The 12,744-nt window shown below is 33.7% G+C and overlaps 1 protein-coding gene across 9 annotated transcripts in view; it reads right to left on the bottom strand.

Moving 5' to 3' along the window:
- Nucleotides 1–5,158, bottom strand: part of ttn.2 (titin, tandem duplicate 2) — a 174,128-nt gene extending 168,970 nt beyond the window's left edge. For all 9 annotated transcript variants that reach the window (XM_073812031.1, XM_065252143.1, XM_065252149.1 and 6 more), the window contains exons 1-6: nucleotides 4,950–5,158; nucleotides 3,442–3,545; nucleotides 2,314–2,517; nucleotides 679–966; nucleotides 436–524; nucleotides 72–286 (exon numbers count right to left, since the gene is read on the bottom strand). In XM_073812031.1, coding sequence (XP_073668132.1) covers nucleotides 72–286; nucleotides 436–524; nucleotides 679–966; nucleotides 2,314–2,517; nucleotides 3,442–3,532 — 887 coding nt within the window. In that variant the 5' untranslated portion in view covers nucleotides 3,533–3,545; nucleotides 4,950–5,158. The remainder of the gene's footprint in view (nucleotides 1–71; nucleotides 287–435; nucleotides 525–678; nucleotides 967–2,313; nucleotides 2,518–3,441; nucleotides 3,546–4,949) is intronic.
- Nucleotides 5,159–12,744: the final 7,586 nt, after the last annotated feature.

The raw sequence follows: 12,744 nt of genomic DNA, 5'->3' as shown, positions 1-12,744 counted from the left end.
TCAAGTTTAACAAAAGCATACAATATGAAATATGTCCGCAACTGTAAATCTGTAAACTGTAGACATATTACCTGACAGCAGTGGGCGTCGGACCCCTAACATGCCTCACTGGAGAGGGAGACTGTTGGCGGGCACCTGCCACTTTAGTCACATGGGAAGTGGGGGATTTAGAAGATGGTTTAGGGGGCACACGTGGTGGGGTCTTATGTGCCAGCTGCTGGGCAACAAATCCTCCCTCTACTTGCATTTGCATCATAGCTGTGGCCTCATAGTGAGCCTCCATCCTCTGTTGAGAGAACAAATCGCCATGATCTTATTGTTCAAAAGGGGCAAAAATACATACTGTGCTGTACTGTGAAAAAACTGCGAAATCTGTCTGTTTGGATACAAGCGTCTGCTAAATGAATAAATGTAAATGTTGAGATTGACACTCACCTTATCTACTCTAGTCTGACGGGCCTGTGAAATCTGAGAGGTTGAAATGACTGTTTTTGACTTCTTGGCAGGTACGGCTTCCTCTTCCCCTGTTGATCAAAAATAAAAATGCAGTGTGAGGCATCTATTTTTTTTTTTTTTTTTTTTTTGAAGAAAAAACATAATTTGAATAAAATGAATTTCGGACTAAATGGTCTCTGTATTTTAAGTATATCCATGAAAGTTTTTTGCTAAAAATCTTACCCTGAACAAGTAACTCAGCTGTTGAGGTTGCACGTCCACTGCTGTTGAAAGCGTTGACAGAATACGTTCCTGAATCTTCTGGGAAAGCTTCAGCGATCAACAAACTGTAAAGGTCTCCATCTTGAACAATCTGAAAGTCAGCGGAGCTTTGAATCTCGGCTCCCTCTCTGTAAAACTTCACCACAGGTGTAGGGATTCCTGTAACTCGAACATCCAGTCTCACTTTGCTTCCTTGTCTCACGGTCATACTTTGTAGTCTTTGAATAAAGTTTGGTGGCGCAGTTTCAGCTGAAAATAAACAATCCAGTAAAATTAAACGCCATATCCTGAATTATATGTTTCACATATAATGGTAACTTGTATGCATGGCTTTCACTATGACATGGTGTCTAGGGGCGCAACAAAAAAAATATGCACAGTATGCCTAAATATAAATCCTTATTCTTAAAAAATATTTGTTTCTCTAAAAACAAACAGTGCTAAGTAGCAAATTTTTTTGCTATAGCACCTATGAAGAACCATATGGGGTTCATATAGCACCACTATAGCACCACATATGGTTCTACAGTACATAGCACAATATGGTTCTACACCGGTGCTACACATGTACTTCATCTGTGCTATATGGCACTTAAAATGGTTCCTCTATGATTACGAGCCAAGAACCACTTTCAGTGCTAATTAGCACAGTTTGTTTTTAAAGTATACTATGACGCAAACAAATACAGCGCTATACACTTAATATAGACTGTGACTAAAAGTCACAATGAATCGGAAGTAGTGATTGTCTTATTTTCCCCGTCGTAATGTATACGAGTGAAATGGCTAGGTAGGGCGGGACTTGAATTCATCCTTCGAGAATTTATTGGATTGTTGGAAGTTGGGCAAGTTGCTATTTTCTAATCGCTGCGATCTCTTCCTGCACCCGCCCTCCTACCTTGTGACCACAATACACCACAATATTCACAAAAAGGTTTTAATTTCATTTTCATTGTGACATTAAGCCGCATACAGATATTAAACTACAGTAATATTAAAAAAAAGCTCTTATGTTTAACAGCATCCTTGTTATATGAAGATTCATAAAAGTAACTAACAGCTATTACTGTATGAGCTGAACAGTTAATATGCCAAAAATCCAGTCAGCATCACACAAAAAATGCAGCTATTGTTTTATACTGTGAAGGAATTATGACAGTACATTTAAAAATATATTATCATTTTAGTGGTAATCGTCTCAATCATCTGTCATTATTTTGTAAGACCATCAGTAATGAAAGTAAACATAATGCTGATTTTAACTGGTATTTCGGCGGGTAACGTTACATTCAGAAACGTAAAACTTCCGTGTAGCCTACGTAGTTTACCAGTACATTTTGGAAATTCATTAAATAATAAAACATGTAAGCTGTATAAAATGTATATATCTGTATTAAATGTATATATCCAATTTGTGTAACGTTATTATTGGACTGTAAGTTAGACATTTTAACGAAACGACTATAAACAAATGTAAGTTAGGAAACTCGAAGGAAACGATAGTTACTAAAGGTCACAAATCGCTCATTTAAGTATAAACAGCAACAACAATCCTTTAACGCGGTATTAGTTATCTGTAGTATGTTTAAAAGTTACCTGTAACCAGCAGTTCAGCTGTGCTAGTGGCTTGTCCAGCGCCATTGGTGGCTCTGACAGAAAATCTTCCGCTGTGTGCGGCTGTCACGGCGGGGATCATCAAAGCAGCGCGGCCATCGCTGAATGAGATCTGAGCGCCGGGCAGAGCGGCAGCAGTAAGAACCTGGCCATCACGAAACCAGCTCACCTCTGGAACTGGATTACCTGTGGGAAAACCTGTGGGTTTACATGTGCTCTAATGCTTTTCATCATAAAATCTTCTTTATAGCAAACTAAAGTGCTTTATCTTTTAAAAGATATAATTATAATTGGTTTTAACTTTGGGCAAAACGCAATTATAGCATATTATAGCATATTTATTTACTAAAAATAGTACATTTTAAACTATCACTATTAATAATGGTTAAAAATGACTATTTTTAGAAACTAAATTACTATAGGATGTTACAGTTTATTTATTATAGGCTATTACCTAATCATCAAAACTGTGTAAAAGTCAAAAAGTGATGGCTAGGTGACAAAAATTGTATGAGTTCAAAAAGTTAAAAATAAAAATAGTTAAAAATTAAAAATTAATATATTCTGCTTTGTCAGGTAAATAAAAAATTAGATCCAATTAAATTAAAATTGTGAATTGATCATTGAAAATTGTGTATTGTGATTTTTAGTTTCTTAGGTTTATAGCAACAATACTGTACTCGGAGTTGAAAAAAACAACTAACTTTTAGTTAATATATAAATTCAAAATAGTAATTTAAAACAATTATTATTATGTTAAAAAATTCTAATATAAAGGTCTTTCTGAAAAATGTAAACATTTAATGCCTTATCAATCACTAGCTGGATTGGTTTCCATTAAATGCTCTCTAATTTTCACTCTCTGCAACCAACTGGCAAGAAGGTTAATGAAATGAATAAGTAAAACTTTTTTTTTTACACAGGTAAAAAAATTTTTTTAAGAGGGACCAGCACATGATTTCGGCGTTTTCAAAGGGAATATGTCCACACAGGACAAAAACTTTGGGATCTTTCATGGGAATATTACAGCTCTTATGAATTTACATTCAGGTAAACTGCAAACTGTCTTCATTACTAAGCGGTATTAGGATAATGGAGTGGCTTTCTTACCACTAACTTGAGCTTCGAACGTTGCAGCACTACCCTCAAGTGCCACAACGCTCTGAAGCGGCTGTGTAAATGTTGGCGCCTTTGTTGCCATGGTGGAAGGCACCCTAAAAGAAGACAAAAAAAGTTGCAAATAACTTTTCTTTAATTCAAGACACAAAAGATAAACATAGTATTTTTTCCTAATCTTTCAATCCCTAAGCAACTGGTTAACGCTTGGTTGACCTATCACTTAAGAAGTCAGAGGTCCCTATGGGTGTTAGGCCAAACATTTGTGCTCCGTATCAGCTGACAGCTCACAGACAGTAACAACTGGTGCCTGCGACAGGCTCTTATTCTGGCATGACACATAATTCGGATATAGCTCTCCAGTTTAAACATACGTAGTTGGTCTGATGGACCTGTATCATCCTATCTTGTCATCTGTAATTTTCCCATCAGATGACTACACATTTCTATTCACCATTAATCTAAATATTAAACCTTTATTGTAAAAATGCTAATTTTTTAACACCAAATAAAGCTTAAATGAAATTCATTACATGCACTTGTATCTATATCTACATTTGTCATGATTAACTTGGTCACATACTTATTCAAGACTATGGTAGTCTGTCTTTGAAGAAGGTAGCCTAATTAAGAAAGACGACTGGTTTATTATTAGAATCAAAATGGCTGACAGGAACTGCAAGCTGATCTATTCGACCAAAATAGGTACATTAACAGAATGTATATCACTTGTATATCATTTACACAATTTAATAAAACAAATCAAGATTAAAACGTCATCAGTTTAGCTTTGTTCCAAAATACACAAGCACAACTATGTGTTTTTGCAGCTTTAAGACAGAAGCACCAGTATTTCATGGACCATAACTTGACTTTTTCTTATGACAAACCAAGAAATCAAGTGGGATATCAAAATAACTTTAAACATCCCATGAACAGTTCAAAGGTATACATCCACACTTACCAATATCAAAAGTTACGCATCATTTGGCAAAACATTTTTTAATAACTCAATAAATCAACTTCAATAACCAAATTGAAAACCACTTATACTAATAAGAATGTTCAAGAAAATCTGTTTACAACGCATCAAACTACCTAAGCAAACGAAAACCTAGTGTCACAAAAGGCAGCTTCTAAAAATAGTCAGCACTAAGTTTGATTGACAGTCACCATGTGGCACATAGCTGAAAGTGCAACTGATATCTCTGCTGCTGATTCCCTTAAAAAGACATCATGGCCCAGCTGAGACACCACTCTAATGCTATCACAGGCTATTCTTGGCATTACCAAAACCATAGCACAATTTAATAACCTTCAGAAAAAGTTTTCAATTCAAAGCCTTTATATTCATTCAAATTATTCAACCAAATTATATCCACCAAACATCTCAACGAAAAGCTCTGATATTGCCGCCGTCTTTATTGTTAGAATCACACAACAAAGCACAAATAGAAAGCATTGCACTGGCACATGGGTACAAGAGCACAAAGCTTACTTACTTGTATCCACAAGAGTGCCTTGAACTGATGGGGCGAAGCCCAAAGGGTTTTGTCTTCTGAAAAAGTCCTTATCCAGATATGGTTTCACAAAACACTGTGTGAGAACGGTTGAGCCTCCGAATATCCCTAAAAACAAAACTACACAGGATCTTAACCGTGTAGTTTTGCTTTTTCCCTTGCAATCCCTACACCCGAGGCAAGGCTGGGAATGCTCCAACTGCTCAAAAGTGTTAACATGGTGGTTTTACCTTATATACCCCTTGACTAGTGAGCATCATCACTAAATCACCAATGCCCAATTGGCCGTCCCCCTCGGGGCATCATGGGAGGTGGTAGCCATTTTGTGCAATCTCACACCTGTCACCCATTTTACTCAACATAAACCAGGACACATTTGCGCAGGGTGGCCAAAACCCCCCGAACCCCCAGCCTTTAAAGAAACAGGGAAATGGCCTTTGTGAAGTGAGAACCCCATGTTTATTTGGTCTCATAAATGAATTACTGAAAGAACATGAATGATCCCTATTAAGTGGGGAACCAAATGGGGTGAAGGGCTGTCACTGTCACTCAGGTTTAAGACCAAGCCCCCACCTCCGTTGCATATGATATCTAATGAGATAAACATCTCCAGAACACAATGTGGTGTTTACACATCTGCTTGTCTTTCACTGATTACATTTTTAACAGCAAAAATATATGATTCTCATTGTTACTATCATGGTGGTACTCAGTTGGTTTGTGTCTAAGCTAAATTGATAGGGGAGAGTTACCACGTTAAAGATAGCCAATGATATATAAGGGTGGAATGTATGACTAGTTGTGGCAATGAATTGTATGTGTTCACTTTGGTTAGACTAGAATCTACTTTTTTTTTTTTTTTTTTTTTTTTTTTTTTTTTTAGTAGGGACAGATACAAAGAAGAGACATAAATACACTGTAAACAGTCATTTGATGTATGTATCATAGTGTTTTTAGCCGAAGCTAGTTTACAACACTTGTCCCTAGAGGGGCTTTTAGTTAAAAAAGAAGAGAAAAAAAAAGAGAAAAGAAAAAAAAAGAAATACAGAACAACATTATTAAAAGTGAAGTAAGAACCAGTTAAACGAGCAGTATAAAAACTAAATATGAGAGCAGTTTTGTTCCTGAATTAGCCACAATTTAGTATGTTTTTTAAAAGTGAAAAACGTTGGAATACATTTCAAGTGGCCTGGCAGAGAATTCCATAATTTCACCCCTTTTATTGAAAAGGGTGAGTAAATGTACATACATGTGACATGTTGTTACCTGTGGGGACTCTCCAATAAGTTATTATGTTTAATGATGAATTTTATTGTACTTGACTTGTTTATTAAAGAAAATTCATTTCAGTACTTTAATTATCAAAGCATGACTGAACAACAACTTAGCAGTAGATATTAGTTGTTTATTTTGCTTAGAGCGCAAATCTTTGTAATAATAAAGTATTTAATTTAGAGTTTCATCACAAAAAAAATGAACTGTAGGCTACTAACAAAGTATTAACTGTGAGAGTATTACTTGAAGTCGAAATGAAAAACTTCATTTAAATCATATGCTTTGTAATATTGTGATATTTTTTACAAATGACTTATTTGTGAGCTATTTTATTTTTCTTTAAATTCACGTCCCCTTATAATCTTTAATCAAAAATGCAAACCTCCTCCCCTCCTCGAAATGATATCTGTTTTCTTACAGTCATATGGTTTGGCAGGGGGGCGGGGTCCGGGAAAACATCGTAGCGATTAGCAACTATCCAAATCAGTTCTCGATAGAGGAACTCAAGTCCAGCCCATCCTTCTTTAATTTCAGTAGTAGTTTCACTCTGATATATGTCACCATGGGGAAAATAAGACAATCGCTACTTCTGTTTCATGGCGACTTTATTTCATTGCTAAATAACAACCATTGTGTTTGGTATAATACAATGTGTTTGTGTGGTTTATGTTTAAATAACGCATTATTTTCTACATACCGTATATTTTTGTAGCTCCAGATTTCCCTCTCTTCCTAAAACGCATTCATGTACAAAACTCTTCGATTTGAAAAGCACCGTGTCCCTGATTGGCCAGCTAATCTGTACATTGTGATTTTCCTGAATACCTCTGAAGTCATCCAGAAATGTGACGCTACTTACCATGTTTGAAAGATTCGGACACAATGCAATGTTAACAGGAGTTAACTTACAGTCCGAAGAGGGAGGAATTATGATAATGTCGGTCTTTACTACATCACCAATTCCAGAAAGTAAACTGTTGCCTACAATCTGTGTGTTGTAGTCCAGGAAAAGAGATTAATGATAACGTCATCGTTTACTTTGGGGTATTTTCGCATTTGCGTATTGTTAACATGTACTAATACACACTGACACACTAAAGGAAATGTAAATGTTTCAGGCAGGGGTTCCCAAATCATTAAATCTAAGACAACCTTCACAGCTATCTAGCTCTCTATAATTGGAAATATAAAATAGACATTCATTCTCTTGGAGTGGACAGTAGTTTTTATTTATTTTATTTTTTTAAACAAAGTGAATTAAATCATGTGATTGCATTACTGGGCTATTCACCGACTGCATTAGCCACAGATGGAAAACTCCTGGCTTGAGGGTCTGAATACTTTTGCCAGAAAACATATACACCCATGATTATCAAACACTATCACAGTTATTTTTAGTTCAGAATAATTATAAAGTGTTAAAACTCAGTGATTTGTGAAGTTCAAAGTCCTTCCTCTGTTCCTGTGGGTCCCTTTAAAGTATACCATAATCGGTGGCCTTCATGCTGGCTTTTATGATCTCTGTTGAAAAAGTAAATAATAATTACTGGTGATTAACTTAGTTATTACTGTTGAGTTGAAGACTATATTTTGAGTCATCACACAAACACATGCTCCACAATATGATGCATCAACAACAGATAAAACTGCTGGATCATGTTGCTGCAGACTCTGAATACAGACAAAAAACATCCACAAAACAAACATTACATAGGTGAAAATATAATATAATACTTTAATATTAACTGAGTAAGGTCTTGTCAAAGATTAAAATTATTATGAAATCAAACTTTGATGCTCCTTAACTTATAATTAGATATGTTAAGAAATTATATTATTTTTGTTTTTTAATTTCATACAGATATGTATATTAATTTATAGATGAAAATACATCTTGATATACAACTGAACTGTATATACATTGTTGTACTCACTTGGCTCTCATCACATGCTGCAACCTTAGTATCTTTAAGGGAGAGCACTTCAGAATAAGAGCAATGTGACATGAGGTCTTCCTCCTCGAATACATCTTGCAGCTTCAGTCCGGTGTGAAAGTGTGGAGAGGCTCTATGCACTGAGAAAATCAGGTTACATTATAATTAAATGTACTAAACAGAGAAGATAAAATCATTATGGCTAATAATTTATTCAATAGTTCTAGGTCCCAAATCTTTTCATGTCAAATTATGTTCATGTTTGTTTTTCTAACCTGTCTTAATTGTTATTTATCTTATTAATTAAAACATAAAACGTAACACTAATGCATATGGGGAAGCATATTCACTATTTATCAGAAATTTTGTCTCAATATTTTTTTTTTACTGCTTTAGTAAGGGAAATGTTGTATAGAGTCAGTTTCCCGGACAGGGTTTAGACTAGGCCTTAGTTATATAAAGACATTCAAGTAGTTTTTTACATACATAACTTTTGTAATTCTGGTGTGTATCTTGAGACAAAACAATAGCACCGATATACGGTACACTGTAAAAAAAATCCGTAGAAATTACAATGGTATTGCAGCTGGGTTGCCGGTAAATTACCGTAGATTTAAATTTATGTTATTTACTGGCAAGAGTTTGTTCAAAGTTAAATAAATTTTAAATATTAACAAGTCTTTATCTGTACAGAATAAAACTATACAATAACAGCCTCATGCAAAGCATTCTGGGAACCAGAAATCATCATCAACCTTTTTCTGTTTTTTGCTTCAGATTTTGTTTCCCAGAATGTTTTGCTTGATGCTGTTTTTCTAGTTTTATTCTGTAAAGACAAAGACTTGTAAATATTTAATGTTCATTTAACTTTGAACAAAATGTTGCCAGTAAATAACATAAATTTAAATCTACGGTAAATTACCGGCAACCCAGCTGCAAATTTCTACGGAATTTTTTTACAGTGTAAAAAAATGTATGTTAAAACATCAGTGCAAGATGTTTTAAAATTAAGGCAGCCCAAACATTCATTTTAGTCTGGGACTTGGATAAGCCCTGTCTGGGAAACTGCCTCGTAGAATTTAAGTGTATGTGGTAGGATTAAAGGAACAACTCACCCAAAAATGAAAATTCAATAATTTTCTCACTCTCAGGTTGTTACAAACCTGTATAAATGTCTTTGTTCTGATGAACATGAATTCGTAGATGGAAAAAATACTATGAAGGTGAATGAGGCTCATGAACGGTTTGGTCAATTTCTCAAAATATCTTTCATCGTGTTTATCAGAATAAAGAAATTAATATGAGAGTCAGAAAATGATGACAGAATTGGGTGAACTATCCCTTTAAGGATGTAAAATATGGTCACGCAGAATACAGCATTATTAATACATGCTTTAAATGTACCAATAAACAGCCAATATGCTAGTAATATGCAAGCTAGTAGGCAAATAGTTAATAGTAAGAACTAGTAGTACTCATATTAAAGTGTTACCCATAGAAAATATACTGGTTGTAAGATGTGATTGAGAGCACTGGAGAGTGTTAGCCTCATATCTGCAAGACAGCTGTATTTGAAAACAGGGTGACAAATGAAGTCTCCTTGTCACCTTCTTAGTGGGGTGAGATAGTGGGGAAGCAAATGTGTAACCGGAGAGGCCTGAGTTATGCTGTGTGATAACAGTACTGTAACTTGCCAAAGACCATTCTGTAGAGAATTATAGGGAAGAATTGTACAGGTGCACTAAATAATTAGTTTTTTTCTCACTATACTGTAGGTTTTGGTAAAGTTTTAATCCTAAAAATGTATGCATACCAAGACGAGTCAAACTCTTAAAAATAAAAGGTTTCAAAAATGGTCTTTGTTAGCTGCATGCCCCCCCCCCCAAAAAAATAAACTTTCTGCACAAAAGGCTCTTTATAGTGGAGAAAAGTTCTAAACAGACTATAAAAAATAGTAAAATTAATTAATAAAATGTATGTATTTTTATTGCATATAAAATTTCCATCCATTTGGATAACATACTTTTTATCTAAACAAACTAATAAACTTTATGTGATTGATATGTGTCAGTTATATGAAACCAATACAAATAAAATTTATGTAATGGTATTACTTAATCCAGTATGTTGTGAATTCATAAGAAACACCCAGATTGTCTTTAATTCTGTCAGATGTTGTTTCAATAAAATTTTTTGGGTACCATTATGGTGAACAGTATTGGTTGGGCTATGACTTAAAGGGATAGTTCACCCAAAAATGAAAATTCTGTCATCATTTCCTCATGCTGTTCTAAACCTGTATGAATTTCTTTTTTCTGATGAACACAAAAGAAGATATTTTGAGAAATGATGGTAAACACACAGCATATAGTGTCCATTAACTTCCATAGTAGAAAAAAATATTTTGGAAGTATTGTGATAAATGATGAAGAAAATATTTTGATAAGTGATGGAGAGCACACAGTTAAGGGGAACCCATTAAATTCCATCATATTTTTTTATTCCTACTATGGAAGTCAGAGGTCACTATCTGCTGTGTGTTTACCATCATTTCTCAAAATATCTTCTTTTGTGTTCATCAGAAAAAAGAAATTCATACAGGTTTAAAACAAAACACGAGGATGAGAAATTATGAAATAATTTTTGGGTGAACTATCCCTTTAATTTTTTTTTTTGGCTGTTGTAATTAATATCATAAACCAACAAGTCAAGAAAAATGTCACTGTGATGTGATTTAAATACTGATCATTTAATAAACATCATGTAGCAGCTTGTCTGACTGATATCATCCAGTGTGATGTATGCAATACTTTTACTGTTATGAGGAGCTTTTAAGCATTCTTATATATATATATATATAAAATGGGTGGTGTTCAGGGGCGTCAGTTTGTGTTGAAAAGTGGTGGGGACAAAAGATCAGATGAACAAATATTACAGCAGGGCGGGAAAAATATTGAATAACGGCGCATCAAAAATGGGCATAGCGTAGGCCAGTCAACAACACAAAAATACTCACTAAAAGAAAACACACCATAAGCACACAACGCAACATATGTGACCCTGGACCATAAAACCAGTCTTACACTGCAAAAAAAGATTTTCAAGAAAAAACAATTCTTAGTATTTTTGTCTTGTTTTCAGTAGAAATATAAAAAAATATTTTAAATTAAGATGCTTTGTTTTCGTCAAAGGGAGAAACGCTCTCAAATCATCAAAAACATTCTAATAATATAATACACTAATAAATGAACATATGAACAGCAGATATATTAAACATTTGAACAAAATATGAAAAACATCTCTATATGCAGTGGTTATAGTGATAACTGCTAACATTCACTTAACCATAACATTGCCATTATTAATAAGAAACAATGAGCCTAAATAATAACCATATGTTATTTCAGCTGTGATATATGGATTAATATAGGCTAATGTTTCCTGTACTTCAATCATAGGTGTCATTTACACTGGGGACGCTGGGGACATGTCCCCACCACTTTTTGAAATGGCTGATTTTGTCCCCACCACTTTTTAAAAGCATTTCGTTAAAATGTTCTGAAAAATCAAGCAATACCTGTGCGACTTTCACTGCTATTTTTGTCTTGTTTTCAGTAGAAATATCCCAAAATTCTTAAATTAAGACGCTTTTTCTTGATGAGCAAAATGACCTAAGAAAATAAGCCAGTTTAGACAAAAAAATATAAAATTTAAGTGAATTTGTGATTAAAACTAGCTAAAATTTCTGCCAATGGGAAAAAAAATCTTAAAATAAGATTTCTTTTTTCTTAAACCCTTAATTTAAGCAAAAAATTCTCACCCCATTGGCAGATGAATTTTGCTTGTTTTAACTAGACTTATTTTCTTACGTCATTTTGCTCATCAAGAAAATATATCTTGATTTAAGAATTTTTTTATATTTCTACTGAAAAGAAAATTTTCAAGAAAAAAAATCTTAGTACTTTTGTCTTGTTTTCAGTAAAAATATCTAAAACATTCTTAAATTAAAATAAATGAGCAAAATTACCCAAGAAAATAAGTCTAGTTTTTAGACCAAAAATATCAAATTTAAGTGATCTTGAGCATAAAACAAGCAAAAAAATCTGAAAATCTGTATTTTTCTTGAATTTGGTGTTTAAGAAAAAATTTCAAGATTTTTTTGCTTACCCCATTGGAAGATTTTTTTGCTTGTTTTATGCACAAAATCACTTAAATTTGATCTTTTTGGTCTAAAAACTAGACTTATTTTCTTGGGTAATTTTGCTCATTTATTTTAATTTAAGAATGTTTTAGATATTTTTACTGAAAACAAGACAAAAGTACTAAGATTTTTTTTCTTGAAAATTTTCTTTTCAGTAGAAATATAAAAAAATTCTTAAATCAAGATATATTTTCTTGATGAGCAAAATGACGTAAGAAAATAAGTCTAGTTAAAACAAGCAAAATTCATCTGCCAATGGGGTGAGAATTTTTTGCTTAAATTAAGGGTTTAAGAAAAAAGAAATCTTATTTTAAGATTTTTTTTCCCATTGGCAGAAATTTTAGCTAGTTTTAATCACAAATTCACT

This window comes from Paramisgurnus dabryanus, chromosome 15 (genome assembly GCF_030506205.2).
Source record: "Paramisgurnus dabryanus chromosome 15, PD_genome_1.1, whole genome shotgun sequence".
NCBI classification, from domain to species: domain Eukaryota; kingdom Metazoa; phylum Chordata; class Actinopteri; order Cypriniformes; family Cobitidae; genus Paramisgurnus; species Paramisgurnus dabryanus.
Note: the sequence above shows the minus strand (reverse complement) of the source record. Positions and strands in the feature narration are given on the sequence as shown.